The sequence below is a fragment of the Rhinatrema bivittatum genome, chromosome 6 (genome assembly GCF_901001135.1).
Source record: "Rhinatrema bivittatum chromosome 6, aRhiBiv1.1, whole genome shotgun sequence".
Lineage (NCBI taxonomy): Eukaryota > Metazoa > Chordata > Amphibia > Gymnophiona > Rhinatrematidae > Rhinatrema > Rhinatrema bivittatum.
The window spans coordinates 215295859-215313665 of NC_042620.1; the positions used below are offsets into that span (position 1 = coordinate 215295859).

Here is a 17807-nt window from a genome sequence, read left to right on the forward strand (position 1 = left end):
GGTTATGATGCGTCCTAAAAAGAGAGGGGGATTGGGTGTCCCCTGTCTTCAGAAATATTATCTAGGGGGGCAGTTACGGGCAGTTATCAGTTGGCATCTCAGTGGATGGGAAAAAAGATGGGTGGGGCTGGAAGCGGCAATGCTTGGGGTGGGGTCCCCAGCACTCTTAGTATGGTTGCCTAGGAATGCTCGTGTAATTCCAGGGAAGATACCTCCGGTGGTCTCTCTTACTCTAAAGCTTTGGGATAAATGGAAGGTATCCTTGGTAGGACAGAGAATTTTCTTTTACAGCACCCCCATCTTCTTTAACCCTAGCTTTATCCCAGGATACTCCAAATGGAAAGTGAGGAGTTGGGCAGAGAAGGGGTGTCAGCGCCTTGGACAAGTGTGGGGTGGGACATGCCTTAAAACATTTGAAGAATCCGTTCAGGAATATGCCCTAGATGGATCTGATTGGTACATTTACCCCCAATTGAGGCAATTTATAGCTAGGAAAGCAGTAAGATCTGACCTTCTTCAAGGCAGAACCCTGTTCGAGGGGTTCTGTGAGAATGCCCGCTTTCTGACTAAGGTGGTTTCAAAATTCTATAATATGCTATTCTCTGTCACGGTGAGTCCTCCAGCACATATGAAATCTTGGGAAAGGGATCTCCAGCGGCATATAGAGGAGGGGGAATGGGATGTTTGCTATACTAGTATTCAAAAAAGCTCTATTTCTGCGGCTATTATTGAACAAGGCTATAAATTGTTATATAGATGGCATCTCCCACCCACTAGGCTTGCAAAATTCTCCATCTCTAGAAGTTGGAAATGCTGGACGGGATGTGGTCTGGATGGATCTTATTTCCATATGTGGTGGGAGTACCCCAAGGTGGTGCTCTTTTGGGGGAAATGAAACAATTCATTACTCATATTGTGGGCCTGCCTGTCGATTTGGATCCCGCTTCTGTGTTGTTTGGTATCCCGCCGGCTGGAACAGGCTCCCCGATACCCTATATTGGTCAACAGGTGATAATAGCAGCAAGGGGGGCTCTCGCTTATTCATGGAAGGAGGCATATTACCGCCCTTGCAAAAAGTGCTTCAGCGTCTACAAAGGGTATATTATTTGCTTCGCCCCACTGCTATTCAGCACAGATGGCTACCTAGATTTGAAAGATTGTGGCAACCATACCTTAACTGGCAGACTCATGACCAACATCCTTTGGGGGATACAGTGCAATGCGGAGAAAAGTGATCTTCTATGTATATTCCAAGGGGGGTGTGAATAAGAAGGGGAAGGGGGGAGGGGGGTTGGGGGGATCATCAAACAGGTTAATGAACAGTTATTGTTAATGTTTCTGTTCTAACTGTATGGGGCTTTCAGAATAAGAATAGACCCATGTTAATTCCAGTAGTTGACATCTATTGGATTCTTATATTGTATTGTACTTTCTGTTACATTGCAAAGGTGACTTCCCTTCTTTATGTAGTTGGGAAATATATTGATAGGGTTGTGTTCTAAAGATGGATGTCTGTTACCCTTACATTATTCATTTCAAAAAATTATCAGGAAGGCTGCTCACCCTTTAGAAATGCTGCTAGCAGTAATTTTCTTATAGGTTTGACAGTTGGAGAAATTACTTACTTGATAATTTTGTTCTCCTTAGTGTAGACAGATGGACTCAGGACCAATGGGTTTATGCTCCCCTGCCAGCAAATGGAGATGGAGTCAGGTTTCAAAGCTGATGTCACCCTAGATTCACCCCTGCAGTGACCTCAGCCCTTCAGTATTCTCTTCAAAAGCTACTGTGGACATTCTATCGAAAAACCTTGATTAAAAACTTGTTTAACTGTACTCAACCAAAATTAAACACTGAACCACAGTAAGATTATAGATGCCCTGATCTAGGGACTGGATGACGGCTTACCCATAGTCTCTTGGAATCGAAATCCACTCCATGGACGAATCCTTGGCACCATCCTAGGGCAACTGTGGGCAGGATGCTGAGTCCATTTGTCTACACTAAGGAAAACGAAATTATCAGGTAAGTAATTTCTTCATTTCCTAGTGTGTAGCCAGATGGACTCAGGACCAAAGTAATATATAAAAGCTACTCCCAATTAGGGCGAGAGGCTGCCTGAGGTCCGGTTAACACTGCCCTTGCAAAGCCTGCATCCTCTTGGGCCAGAAAGTCCAGGCAACAAAACTTGAAGAACGTGTGCAAGGAGGACCACGTCACTGCTCGGCAGATGTCGATGGGAGACAGCAGTCTAGCTTCCGCCCATGAGACTGCCTGAGCCCTAGTGGCATGAGCTTTAATCTGAAGAGGTAATGGCTTTCCTGCCTCCATATAGGCTCCTGTGACTACCTCCTTAATCCAGTGAGCTATGGTAGCCCACGAAGCTGGTTTGCCCTGCTTCCTTCCACCGTGAAGAACAAACAGGCGGTCCCGTCTTTCAGACCAGTTCTGAAACTTCCTGATACCGCACCAAAAGCCTACCGACATTCAAATGGCGGAGGTGGTATTCTTTTGCTTCTTTGTGCTTATCTAGGGATGGCAATGAAATGGACTCATTCAAATGAAACTCCGAGACTACATTGGGCAAGAAGGATGGAACAGTACGAAGCTATAACACTTCTGGAGTCATCCAGAGGAACGGTTCCTGACACGACAATGCCTGTAGTTCAGAGATTCGACATGCCGAGCAAATAGGCACCAGGAACACCGTTTTCAGGGTTAATAAATGCAAGGAAAGACTGTGCAGCGGCCGAAAGGAGGGCCCTGCCAAAAACTCCAATACTAGATTAGGATTCCACAAGGGAAGTGGCCACCGTAAGTGGCTGGACGTGCTTCACCTCTTTCAGAAAACAGGCCATGTCCATATCAGCCGGCAAGCGGGCTCCGTTCACCTTACCCCCAGAACAGGAGAGAGCCGCTACCCAGACTTTCAAGGAGTTAAGGGTCAAAACTTTCTTCAAGCTGTCCTGCAAAAATTCCAGAATTAGTGGGATTTTGACTTTTCAAGGGGAAACACCGCATTCCTCGCACCAGGCCTCAAATACTCTCCAGACCCACACATACGCTAGGGACGTACAGAACTTCCACGCGTGGAGTAAGGTGGCAATTACTGCCGCTGAATATCCTCGCTTCATCAGGCGAGCCCGCTCAAGGGCCTAACCATAAGACAGAATTGAATCGGATCCTTGTGAAGGACCAGTCCCTGTGCGGTGAGAGGCCCAGGGGGGTCTCCACCAGGAGTCTCTGCATGTCCACACGCCACGGACCCCTGGTAAGTGGGGGCGAATCAAATAGTCTTGAGACAGAGGGTTCCAACGTGACAGCAGGGAGTGTTGAAGTAATCGCATGTGTGACCTCGCCCACGGCACTACTTCCAGGATTGCCACCTTCAAACCGAGGACTTGAAGATAGCTCCACACCAGCGGGCATATCATGTTCATCAACAGATGCTCTTGGGACATCAACTTCCTCATCCGCATGGTTGGGAGGAAGACCTTGCCCTGCTTGATGTCGCACCGGACTCCCAGATAATCCAAGGACTGGGGAGGTTTGAGACTTCTTTTGTCCAGGTTTATGACCCAATTGAGTTCCTGAAGCAAGGAGGTCACCCTGCTGGTCACTAGGAGACTCTCTTCCATGAACTTTGCCCGGATTGACCAATCGTCTAAGTCTTTTCTCAATGCTGCTGCTACGACCACCATAATCTTGGAAAATGTTCTGGGGGCAGTGGCCAGGCCAAAGGGCAGTGACCAGAACTGATAATGGCAACCCAGTACTGCAAAGTGTAGGAAACACTGATGTTCTTGCTGGATTGGAATATGTAGGTAGGCCTCAGATAGGTCCAGGGAGGTTAAGAACTCTCCTGATTGTACAGCCACTATCACGAAGCACAGGGTTTCCATGCAGAAATGAATCACTCAGAGATGTCTGCTGATGCTACAGAGGTCCAGGATGGGGTGAAAGGAACCTTCCTTGGGTACAATGAAATAGATGGAATAATGCCCCGTATTTTCCTGGGACACAGGTATTGGGATTATAGCCCTCATCCTGAGGAGCCTTAATAGGATAGCGCTGGGAGTGGCAAAGATATATCGAATATGTCCCAAGGAGTGCTGCGAAATTCCAGCACATATCCTTCTCGTATGTCCTCCAGTACCCATTTGTCCAAAGTGATCTCGACACACCGTTAGTAGAAGAGAGACAGTCGACCCTCTATCTCCTCATTCCAAGGGTGAGTCAGCAAAATTTCATTGGAGAGTTCGGGACGACTACGAAAGGACTGAGACCTCCCAAAGGACTGAAATCTCTGAAATGTTGAGTTTCTGTAGGGGTGAAAGCGTTGGGAACCCCTGAATTGACCCCTCATGGGTGAAGGATACTGTAACTGTTTTCTCTTATCTCCTGGTAGCCGGGGTACTGGAGATTCGTCCCATTTACTGGCCAGCTTTTCCAATTTGCTTTGAAGAGGAGTGATCCTTTAAAGGGCATCTTTGTAAAATCTGTCTTGGAGGTTGCGTTTGCTGACAATTCCACAGCCATAGCAGTCTTCTGGCTGCCTCTCTACTGAGGCTACTCCTCTGGCCGATGTTTGGACTAGGTCTGAGCCTGTGTCAACTAAAAAGGCAGCGTCAGGTTCCATAACTGCTCTGGAATTTGCCCTGAGTCATTCACCTCCCGAGAGAGGAGCAGGCACGAATGAGCTACCAGGGCACAAGAAGAAGCAATCTGTAAGGTCATTGCTATTTTATTTTTATTTATTTATTTGTTGATTTTTATATACCAACATTCGTCGGAACATCATGCCAGTTTACATTGTAACAAATTAACAAGAGAGTGAAATACAATAAACAGGGAAGGGAAGGCCTGTTTAAGGATGGACTCCATCTGCTTATCGTGTGCAGCCTTTAAGGCCTCTCCTTCCTCCACTGGGATAATTGTTCGCTTAGAGATGACACAGTCCAGTGCATCCACTTTAGGGAAATGCAAACATTGTCTCGCTGCCGGATCCAGTGGGTATAGAGCTTCTAACACTCATCCACCTTTAAAACTTGCTTCTGGGGCAGTCCATTTCAGGTCAATCAACTCAAAATGGGATTCTTCTTTGGTTACGTAAGAGTCCACCCCAGGAACTCCCAGCATCTTCAGGATCTGGGAAACCAGGGCCGGCAATTCGTCTCTATGGAAAATCCGTAATATGGCCCGATACAGTTCTAAACCAGGGGGGATTTCCCCATCTTCCAAGGAATCTGGATCTTCTTCTTTGTCCGTGCCATCCGGGTCCCTGCCAGGGATATCCTTGGGGAGTCAAGGCATGCCTCAAGGTCTACCAATAGGACTGGGAGAGGGAGGGCTTACCAACTGAGGTTCCATTTGGACAGAGGCAAGTGAGATAGCAGACTGCACCTAAACAAAGGCTTGAAAGCCTTGAAAGATTTCCACCCAAGAGAAGGCGGCCGGGTCCATGCCTAGCCAGGAGGTTTTGGGGTAGGTGCCAATAAATTTCCCTCTCCCATGGGTGACTCAGTCCCAGAGTTACTCAGATTCAGGGTACTTCTGGTTAAGGCTGTGGCTGACCCATCCTCTGAATGGGAGGAGTTGGGCTTCGCAAAGTCTGGGGAGGCCAATTCTCCCTGGGCTTCCTCACAGTGCTGACATAAGCAAGAATCCAAGCCAGTCTGTGCAGCCTTAACATGACAAGCAGCGCAGAGAGAAAAGCACTTATGTTTCTTTGCTGCTGGAGCCATTGGCAACAGGAACTGCATGTTCAGATGGCTCGCACTTAAAATTTTATGCGCACAGATTTCGGGCACCTACGTGGGCCACAGCAACTCTTCTGCTTTCTTTGGCTCAGTTTGGTTCTTTTGTGGAGCTCTTTGAAACAGGCAAACATTCAGTTTCAAGCTTACATAAATTACTGTTAGGAGTGAAATCATTTAATGTTTTTAGTGTTAGCAGAAGTGTGGAGAAGTATGGAGAAGGAATGTCAATTTTTCGTTCAACCAAAGGACAATGTCAGTTTGTGGTCTCTCAGGGTCTAAAATGTTCATAAATGTGGGTCTTCAAGAACTGCAATTTCATGTGCTTCACAGGATATTAATAACTCCTTTGCAAGCCAAGCAGATGGGATTTTCTGACTCATGCTTGTCCGAAAGCTGGGGCACAAGGCACTTGTTTCACTGTTATGGATTGCTATTTTTCAATGAGTGATCATGAAAAAAAGCAATTATTCATTCTCCAGGGTTTTTTGAACTGTTTAGCTCCTAGTGTTGGGAAATACCACAATTACTACTTAAATCCTTTTTAGTGGCGAAGAAATATAGTTTAATTGGCTTTAAGCTTCAGCACCTACTGATCTGGAGTGGTCTACATGAATGGCTGATTTGATGTTCATGGAATATCATTCTGCTTTCTCAAAATCTTCTTACATATTATTTTATCAAAGTTGGAATCCTTATACAGCAAGCCTCCCAGAAGATTTGCGCCAGGTGATAAAGAAATGATCAATTAAAAAAAATGGCTAGTGTTAATAATTATTTGAATACTTCTGCTCTTAAAAAACAACTTTTTAATAAACTAGCATTTTTTATGTGAGAGGAAAAAAACTCAGTACTGGCAGGAAATATTAGAAACCTTATTTAAACCTTATTCTTTAAAAAAAAAAAGTTTCTTTTTTCTTTTCATATTTTCATTCAAATCCCAAAGTATTTCTTTTTTTAAAATGCAGAAGTATGCCCAATAATGAAAGTGTAAACGAAATAAAGCAAGTTTATCTACTGATTAACTTATCTCAATCTGTCTCGCAGTCACTTTTCCTCTGATTTTAATGGAGTCTGAAAAACGCTAACGTTGCCAACGTTTTGCAGTTGCTGCGTCAGGACATTGATTTATTTTGCTTTCTTTCAGTCTTAAACATATTCCTCTCTAAACGGATTCCACATGGCTATATGATAAAGAAATGATCATCATATTTTGTATAATTTGTTTTCTTTTCCTTCTCTCATGGACTGAACCTCTCTCTTACGTTTGAGCTATGATATCGCTTTCCATTGTATAATGTTATTATGTGCACTATAGTAGATAGTGTTGGTTTGTTTGATAAGGTCTAAATTGGGTAAAATATTTCCACTGATTCTTGATTATGCAAAGCAATATATTTTGCATGGCTGGCATTATCAATGAATACAAAACTTTGAAATATGAAAGGGCAGACTCATTCTTCATCTTCATCACCATCATGGTCATCAAGTGCCATCAATGATTTGAAAGCTGGCAACTGTGGCACACCAGGTCTTTCTGTACTCAGCTTTTCTCTTTGTTTTGCCAGGGTTTCCAAATTTTGATCATGTTTTTATCATGTACTCAGACTGCTCTTTGCTTTCTCCTCTCTTTTGCCCTCTATCATTCCCTCTAACATGAAATTAGCATTCTTCTGAGGTGTCAAATACACAGAAAATAGATGACTCCTGCTTGAATAACACACAAAGGTATGACAACACATGTGGCAAAACAGTATTGCTCTTCCATCAGCTAAATTATACTAAATTGCAGTTGAATTTATACAGGGCACTCTTGGCTGGGTACCTTGGAGCAGTGGCAAGACAAAGTGGAAAACAGATATTGAACCACAATACTCAACTTACCAATCTGCCAGTTTCTCTCTTTTGCTTCATTGTAGAACTGGTGCAGGACTAGAAAGTCAATAACATCGGGCATATCATGGTATCTACAGAAGAACATTTAAGAGAATGTCATCTCAAAAGTGAGAACACTAAGGGTGAATGTTCAAAACATTTAGGTGTTTAAAAATGAGCATATATGCAATTATGCATGTAAATAGTCTCTACTAATGTATTCTATATTTTATAAAAGTTGAAAATGTGCACGTATTTACACTTTTATGTGTACATATACGCATATAAAAAAGGGATGGTCTGGGGCATTCCAGGATAGGGTTAACACACATGGAAACTGCTATTTTAAAAGACACTTACATGCACACATTTGCCACTTACTCGCATATTTTCATATCTGCTAATTATCTGGCATGATAGTAAATGTGTTTATTGTGTAGTACTGACTGGGTGAAGGAGTCTGGGTGACTGGGTGAAGGAGTCTGGGTAACTGGGAGAAGTTCAGGCAGAAGAACGAGGAAGGTCTCAACATTAGCTCCCAACATTCAGGAAACTATTGATAAATGGAACTCTGCTATTTCCTCCTCATTAGATTCAATTGCTCCATTAAAAACAATAAAAACACAACCAAATAAAAATAAAACAAATGCCCCATGGTATACTAAAGCGTTACACTCATTAAAAACCTCACTTAGAAAACTTGAACGCAAATGGAGGAAGAATAAAACCTCTGAAACAAAAAATGCCTACTATTCCTTACTACGTCAGTACAACAAAAGCATAAACTTAGCAAAAAAATCTTACTATGCAAACCAAATTGCCAAAGCAAATGGAAACCCTAATATACTATTCAATATAGTAAAAACCCTAACGACCACCCAAAAAGAATGCTCTACCATTTTTTATACTGCCTTATGTAATAAAATTGCTAACTACGTGAAATCAAAAGTTACAGATATCTCAAATCAACTCTCAAAGCTGCCATTGCCCTCTTATAATAACCTGGAATCTACTTATACATGGTCTGAATTTACACCGGTTTCTGAAAATATTATACAAACTATTATTAGAAAACAAAATCCTTCTAACTCACCTGACAACCCTTGCTCTGGTGCCTTCTTTAAAGCCTTAGGTCCTCATGCTAGCAATTTCTTAACGCTATTAGTAAATCAATCTTTAGAAAATGGTCTCTTTCCATCTTCCCTCAAAAAACCCTCCATACTTCCCATTATAAAGAATAAATCAAAGGAAGATTTCGATCTTTGCAATTTTAGACCCATTGCTACATTAACATCCCTAGCTAAGCTGATCGAATCAGTAGTGTTATCTAAATTATCAAACTATCTATCAGAAAATTATATACTACATACAAATCAACATGGATTCCGCAAAGGTCACTCCACTGAAACTCTCCTACTAACATCATTTGACACTATATTTCGGGCTTTCGATTCTTACACAGATCACATTATTGTTTTCTTAGATATTTCAGCGGCCTTCGATATTGTTGATCATCAAATTCTTATTTCTATTCTTAAATCTATAGGTATGTCAGGTGCTGTATTACAATGGTTTATTTTGATCCTATCTGATCGTATCCAACAAGTCAATATAAATAATTATTCTTCTGAACCATACTCTATTGCATCAGGTGTTCCACAGGGTTCTTCTCTATCTCCTATTCTTTTCAATATTTATCTGTTACCTCTTTGCCGTATCCTAGCCTCACTAAACATACAATTTAAAATTTACGTTGACGACATACAGTTTATGGTACCATATAACACCTCTTGGACCCATACATTATCTTTAGTATCTTTATATCTCACAACTATAGACACCTGGCTTTCCCACAATCGATTAAAACTAAATCCTAAAAAAACAGAAATAGTCCATCTCTCATCAATTACTGACTCATCCATAGGTCCCCCACCCCAACTTGTATTTAATGGAACTACTATCCCTATTTCCAAATCAGCAAAAAACTTAGGTATAACCATCAATTCAGACCTCTCACTAAAGCAGCACATATCTACGATTACCAGGAACTCATTCTACAAGCTTCAACTCCTGAAACGGCTCTGCCCTTTACTTTTCTTTCACGACTTCCGGACTATTCTTCAATCACTTATCTTTTCCTGGCTTGATTACTGTAATTCTCTATACATAGGTCTCCCAGATAATACACTTCACTCACTCCAACTGATCCAAAACGCAGCAGCACGTATTCTAACAAACTCTCCAATAAAAAATCATATTACTCCGATACTTCAATCCTTACACTGGCTACCAGTTAAATATAGAATACAATTCAAGATTCTGTCCATTATACACTCTCTCATCCACACTCCTAATTCTGTTACTCTATGCTCCATTCTTCGAAAATACAAACCTGCTAGGCACTTAAGATCACTGGACAAAAACCTTCTAGATATCCCATCACCTCGACAAGCCCGTCTTGACATCACCAGAAAAAGAGCATTCTCAGTCATTGGTCCAATCCTATGGAACGCACTACCGGACTCCCTAATATCCATATCCAATTCTAAACATTTCAAAAAATCCTTAAAAACACATCTGTTTCAATCCGCATTCCATATATCACTTACTAAATAACAATCTCTTTTTTTCCATGCTTGCAAATAAAATGGCGCAACATTATTATATATTGATTTGTTTTTATATTAACTAATTATTATTTTCTAGATAGTTTTTTATTTTTATTGATCATTTTTTGTAATTTTATGCTTTTTATAATTCTATGTTTTTTAATTTCTTTGTGTTTACGCTTATTTTATTTAGTTATGTAAACCGTTTTGATTAAACATTGTTTGTAAAGACGGTATACAAATACTTTTAAATAAATAAATAAATGAATGAACTGAAGAAAGACTGGATGAACTGGTGAACTAATTGGTGAACTGGTTAATTTAATTTATGCATACATGTTTTAAAATTGGCTGACTTATGCATGCCCTGCTTTACCTTTTCATCTATAGTTTTAATATAGTTAGGAAAAGTATGCGCATTCAATGCATTGATATATGTTTTCAATGCATTGCATGTATTCATGTGTAAACCTACATACATGCGTATGTTGCAAGGTAGAGATATGCATATTTTATAAAACATGTGTATATCAAATGTGTGATATATAAAATACTTGCATATATGGCTGCAAGCAGATCTATGCACATATATTCCACCACCCACATTTATTTGAAAGATACCCTCCCTGTTTCAAGTGCATGTACCCCAGTAGAGCTGTTTCAGAAAGTTAATTTTGAACAGAGTTCATCCACAGAAACGAGCCCGCGATGATCCTCTTAAACTTCAGCAGAATGTAGAAGAATCCATCTGGAGGAATCCATTGCAACAATGGCAATTTACTAAAATCTCTAAATTTGCACAAAATCAGCTACTTACTTGACAGAAAATGCCTCCCCGGTCATTTTTCCTGAGATAGGATCCAGAAATGCAAGCTTCAAGCAACAAAGTGTTGGTGGCCCAACTTCATATTTAATTCCTACAATCTTCACAAATTCTTGTTCCTAGTCATCAAATACAGGTCACATATTTTAGTACAGTCAACAGGTCACCAATGGCTTTGCACATTTTAAAATGTCATATGACAAAGACGAACGATAAACATCTATGCTTTACCAAAATTCATAAGTTACTGCATAAATTTCCAGCTTAGTTGCCATTCCCACATTATCTGCCTTTTCTGCCGGCTTCATAACCAACCCATGTGCTTCTGCAATTGTTTCAAAGTTACCCATGGAAATCACTTGTAGTTAAATCAAAATAAGTTGTGTTTTTGTGGGCTATTACATAAAACTAACTTGAAAAAATATTTACTTCAGTTATTAAGATATCAATGCAAATGTAATCAATCAAATCAAATTTAAAATGAAAATCTCTTGGATCAATCAATATCTGTGTGTGTTTTATTTTATGTATTTATTTTACAATACTTATAGGGCCGCCTTCCTGGTTTAATAAAACACCCAAGGCAGCGTTCAAACATGTACAAAAGTGAGGATACCAAAGATTTAATGCTATAAATAATAAAACCAAACACCACACAAAAATCACCACCACCACCGCCATCATCCAAAACCCAACCCCATCCCAATTCCCATAAAAATGGCCAACCCATACTGAATATTATCAGGCCACTAATATATACAGTGGCTTGCAAAAGTATTCAACCACCTAAAAAAGTCAGCAGATTTGTGTGGATTACAAATGACACACAGTTTGTTCCAGACAGTATGTTTATTGCAAACCAGTATGCTCTTAAAGTAAATTTTCAAAGTGACAATTCATGAATTCTCTGCATTTTTTGTAAAATAAAATTAAAGTTGAAAAAAGGAAAATTGGTTCTTACCTGCTAATTTTCGTTCCTGTAGTACCACGGATCAGCCCAGACTGCTGGGTTATGCCTCCCTTCCAGCAGATGGAGACAGAGAAAAACTTGAAGGGCACCCCCTGTAAGTATGGTGCACCACCTGCAGCCCCCTTCAGTATAAACAGTATCAAAGCAGAAATAAATTCAAACAGGTAACCGTAATTCAAATTTAGTGGCTAAATCAAATCAATGACCAACAACTATGTACAGATTAAGAGAACTGTGAAATCTTCGTTCTGATATAGTCTGACAGAAAAATGGAAAAGTTCGAGCGGATCTGAAAACAAAAATCACATAATATCTACTCTGGGTGGGCATCTGGGCTGATCTGTGGTACTACAGGAATGAAAATTAGCAGGTAAGAACCAATTTTCCTTTCCCTATACGTACTCGGATCAGCCCAGATTGCTGGGATGTACCCAAGCTGCCTTACCTGGGGTGGGACCTAGAAAGCCCTGCTCGAAGCACCCCGCTTCCAAAACTCTCGGAGTCAGGAGCCTGAACATCCAAACGGTAATGCCGAGCAAAAGTATGCAAAGACTTCCAAGTTGCCACTCTACAGATCTCCTGGGGGGAAAACAATTGAATTTCCGCCCAGGACGCAGCCTGAGGCTGAAGCGAATGAGCCTTAAGACCCTCAGGAACCGCTCACCCGTGACATATGTATGCCGAAGCAATAGCCTTCTTCAACCATAGGGCAATGGAGGTCTTGGAAGCCTTATGCCCTTTCTTAGGGTCACTCCACAAAACAAAAAGTTGATCAGACAAACGAAACTCGTTAGTGACCTCCAAGTAACGCAGAAGAACCTGCCTAACATCCAACCTTCTCAATTCACGTGCATGCAGAAAATCTTGATCCAAATCCGGAAACGCAGGCAACGCAACTGACTGGTTCATGTGAAATGCTGATACAACTTTAGGAAGAAAAGAGGGCACCGTTCGCATAGAAACAACAGAATCCGAAAACCGAAGAAAAGGTTTACGACAAGATAGTACCTGAATCTCAGAAACTCTCCGAGCTGAGCAGATAGCTACCAAAAACACTGTTTTGAGTGTAAGGTCCTTTAAGGTAACGCGTTTAAGTGGTTCAAAAGGAGGTTCACACAACATCTGAAGGACCAAATTCAAACTCCAAGATGGACAAACAGCCTGGAGGGGAGGATTCAAGTGCTTAGCACCTCTAAGAAAACGCGCCACATCAGGATGAGCCGCTATGGACACTCCTTTTACCTTTCCTCGTAAACATCCTAAAGCCGCCACTTGCACCCGTAGAGAACTGAAAGCTAACCCCTTCACCAAACCCTCTTGTAAGAAGGCTAGAATGTGGACAATCGAGGCATGTCTAGGGGAAACTTTCGATCTACTGTACCAAGAGTCAAAAACTTTCCAGACCCGGACATACGTAAGAGAGGTTGATGTTTTGCAAACCCGTAAAAGAGTGGAGATTACCGTATCCAAATAATCCTTCTTTCTTAGCTGCCGCCTCTCATAAGCCAAGCCGCTAGACAAAAGTGACCCACCTGGTCGAAAAATACTGGACCTTGCCTCAGGAGATTTGAAAGATGACCCAGACGGAACGGGCCATCCACCACAAGGTTGATGAGATCCGTGAACCACGGCCTCCGCGGCCATTCCGGAACCACCAGAACCACCACTCCCAGATGGGCTCTATTCTTCTTAAAACCTTGCCCACTAGGGGCCAAGGAGGAAAAACGTAGAGCAGAATGTCATGGGGCCACGGAAGGACAAGAGCATTCACTCCTTCTGCCCCATGCTCTCTTCTGCAACTGAAGAATCGAGGCACCTTGGCATTTATCTGAGTCGCCATCAAATCCAAGCAGGGAATCCCCCACTGATGAGTTAACAACTTGAACGCCTCATCGGACAGCTCCTACTCTCCTGGATCTAGTCACTGACGGCTCAGAAAATCTGCCTGAACATTGCCTACCCCGGCAATGGCAAGGCTGCTATCCTGGACAGATTCCTCTCTGCCCAGGCCATGAGCTCATCCACCTCCAATGCCACAGGACGGCTCTTCGTCCCTCCTTGCCGGTTGATGTAGGCCACAGTCGTCACGTTGTCGGATAAGACCCTCACCGACTGAAGACGGATGAGAGAAAGGAACTTCTGCAAGGCCAATTGTATCTCTCGTGTTTTCAGACGATTGATGGACCATTGCGCTACCTGCCGCATCCATTGACCTTGCGCCGCTTGAGACTGGCAAACTGCCCCCCAACCAGAGAGATTGGCGTCTGTCGTAATGATGATCCACTGAGGAACTTCTAGTTCTACTCCCTGAGACAAGTGTTCGGGTATTAACCACCAAGCGAGGCTGGACCTGGCAGACTCCTGGAGCGGAAAGGGAATCTGGAACTCATCCAATTTGGGATCCCAACGTGAGAGAAAGGCTCTCTTCAATGGTCTCATGTGCCCGAAGGCCCAAGGAACCAACTCCAGTGTAGACGCCATAGAACCAAGCACCAGCAAGTAGTCCCATACTTTGGGGAGTGGCAGAGCCAAGAGACGATAAACTTGAGATGTCAGCTTGTTCCTGCATAAGAAAGACCTTCCCGATCCGAGTATTGAACCGTGCTCCCAAAAAATCCAGGATTTGGGCAGGACACAATTAGCTCTTGGTCGGCTTGATGACCCATCCCAGAGAGTGAAGGGTCTGCACAGCTCCTCTGACTTCGCTTGAATGAGCCAATCATCCAAGTAAGGATGGTCCAGTATCCCCCTCCCGTCGGACAGCCGCTGCGACCACCTCCATCACCTTGGTAAAGGTGCGGGTAGCGGTAGCCAGCCCGAAGGGAAGGGCCTGAAACTGGAAATGTTTGCCGAGAATCATGAAACAAAGATACCGCTGATGGTCCTTCCGAATTACTATGTGTAGGTATGCCTCCGTCAGATCGAGGGAAGCTAAAAACTCTTCTCCTCTTACGGAGGCGATTACGGACTAGAATTTCCATGCAAAAACACGGCATTCAAAGATCTCTGTTGACCTTCTTCAAGTCCAAAATCGGATAGAAGGACCTGTCCTTCTTGGGAACCATAAAATAAATCAAATATCTGCCTGTTCTTTGTTCACCCGAAGGAACCGGGATCACCGCTCCTAGGTCTATCAACAGAAAAAGCGTTTGATCTACCTGATGTCACTTCTCTAAGGACCCGCAGGGAGACACCAGAAACAGACTGTGCAATGGACGAACAAAATCTAAGGCGAAACTGTGTTCTATGATGCTTAGAACCCAGTGGTCTGACGTGATTTTGACCCACTCCTCGTAAAAAAGGGACAGCTGTCCCCTGACCATCGGAACAGAGGGGAGGGTCGGCGCTATTTCATTGGGATGACTTAATTCCTATTGCCCCTGGAGCGCCGCCGACTCGAGGAGGCCTATGGCCTCGAAAGGAATGAGACCAAGACTAAGACCTCCCAGATGGCTGCCTCTGGCCAAAAACGGTTGGCTTAGACTGGCAAAAATGGTGATGGCCTCTAAAATGAGAATGGAAGGTCCCGAAACCCCTGGAGACCTTCGGTCTATTCTCGGGGAGCTTGTACACTTTATTATCCCCCAAGGATTTAATGAGCTGCTCCAAATCATCCCCAAAAAGGAATTTTCCCCTAAAGGGAAAGGCTCCCAACTGGGACTTGGACGAGACATCTGCCGACCAATTACGTAACCACAAAAGTCTGTGGGCTGATACCGCGGAAGCCATAGTGCGGGACGATGTACGGATTGAGATCATACAAGGCATCAGCTCCATACACCACCACCGCCTCCAAACGATCAGCCTACTCCGCCTCTTCTGGGAAAAGTTCCCTGGTGCTCAGGAGCTGCTGCACTCATCGGAGACTCGCCCGCTGCAAACTACTACAAACAGCCGCACTAACCCCCAGGGCAGACACCTCAAAGATTCTTTTGAGAAGAACCTCAAGCTTACGATCCTGAGGATCCCTAAAAGCAGCAGCCCCCACAACCTGAACCTTGGTACGCTTCGTGACCGCAGACACAGCCGCATCAACCTTAGGAACCTTGAGGAGATCCAGAGAGTCATCCGGCAGCGGGTACAACTTGTCCATAGCCTGGCCCACCCAAAGACTAGCCTCTGGAGAATCCCATTCCCGAAACATAAGCTGAAGTAACATGGGATGGAATGGGAAAGTTCGAGCCAGGGGGCGTAGATCAGAAAGCACAGGGTCCACCGTATTCTGATCCTGGAATGCCTGTATATCCGGGATTCCCAGCTCCGCAGGATCATCGGCTCTAACTCATCCCTACGAAAGAGCCTAAGGACTCGAGGATCATCCCCTTCCACAGGCGCCACTCGCTTGGAATCATCATCCGCGTCAGTCTGAAGTAGATCCGCCTGGGTGGTAATTCCCTTGGTCCCCGGTACCGGATGCTCCTCAGACCACCCAAATCTGAGAAACCTCCGGAGGATCCACTCTAGGGACTTTTGTGGGAGGAGAGGGCTTGGGCTCCCCTGGAGACATAAACCTAGCTAGCTAGGCCTTATGCATTAATAAAGCAAAGTCAGCCGAAAAGGATGGCTGGCCCTTTAAATTTCCCCGCAGGGGAGTTCCCGAAGGCGCTGGAGGGGTTGTACAGCAGTCCTGAGACACAGGGCTCTGATTGTGAGGAAAAAGCTGTGAAGGGAGATCCCCTACCCCTGCCGAGAAATCTGCATTGGCATCAGCAGTATCCAAAATGGCCGCCATTCTCACACTCCGCGGGAACGGCCCAGGCCTTGTACCACGCGGCAGCAACTGGTTACCCGCTCCACGGGACCGTGCTGCCTGCCTCCCCCTCCCACCGACCACTGTCGCCGACGGGCCCTTGCCCCCGGGGAGATACCGGGAGCAGAGGTTCTCGCAGGAGAGCCGGGTCGCCGGCTCCCCGCAGGCACTGCAAGCCACGGTGTGTGGCATTGGCGTGGGACAAAGCCGGGGAGGCTGAGAATCGTCCGGAGCACGGAAGGCCAAGAAACGGCGCTGCCTAACTTTTTTTTTTTTTTACTTTACCGTGGCGAAATGAGCCATGCGGGCCTCACCAAAGAATAACCGATGAATTTCTCTGGGCCAGGGGTGGAGGGACCGGCCCACCAGTAAATCCCCCCCAGTGACTCACCGTCTACCACTCCGGGAACGCGGGTGGGCAGGCAACTCCCCGCCAAGCCTACCACCGAGGTATGAAGGTAGATGAGCCTTCTCCTCAGGAGGCGACGTGCTCCTGTGCTCAACGCCTAATTGCTCTTTTTTTTTTTTTTTTAAAGAGACAGTGTCATTGATTTAGCCAAGAAATAATAAATCAGGATTCCTGAAATATCTCCTTACTCTTTGTTTTGTTTTTTAATAAAGAATCAAGCTGCTAGGACCGCAGGTTCTGCCACCTTCATCTGCTGGAGATAGAGAAATACTGAAGGGGGCTGCAGGTGGTGCACCGTACTTACAGGGGGTGCCCTTCAAGTTTTTCTCTGTCTCCATCTGCTGGAAGGGAGGCATAACCCAGCAGTCTGGGCTGATCTGGGTACATACAGGGAATGCTGCTGCATAAGTATTCAGCTCCTTCATACTAGCACCTTTTGCTGCAATAACAGTTTTGAGTCTGTTGGGATAAGTTTCTACCAGCTTTGCACATTATTTGGGAGTGATTTTTGCCCATTCTTCCTGGCAGATTTTCTCCAGGTTGTTCAATGGGTTTGATGAAGCTTATGGACTGCAATTTTCAAATAGTGCCACAGATTCTCGAATCGATTGAGAT

The 17807-nt window shown here is 44.0% G+C and overlaps 1 protein-coding gene across 1 annotated transcript in view; it reads right to left on the reverse strand.

The window, feature by feature from the left end:
- Positions 1–17807, reverse strand: part of BRWD3 (bromodomain and WD repeat domain containing 3) — a 278367-nt gene that overhangs the window by 108083 nt on the left and 152477 nt on the right. The window contains exons 27-28 of the mRNA XM_029607930.1: positions 11058–11182; positions 7641–7723 (exon numbers count right to left, since the gene is read on the reverse strand). Of these exons, the coding sequence (XP_029463790.1) occupies positions 7641–7723; positions 11058–11182 (208 nt within the window). The remainder of the gene's footprint in view (positions 1–7640; positions 7724–11057; positions 11183–17807) is intronic.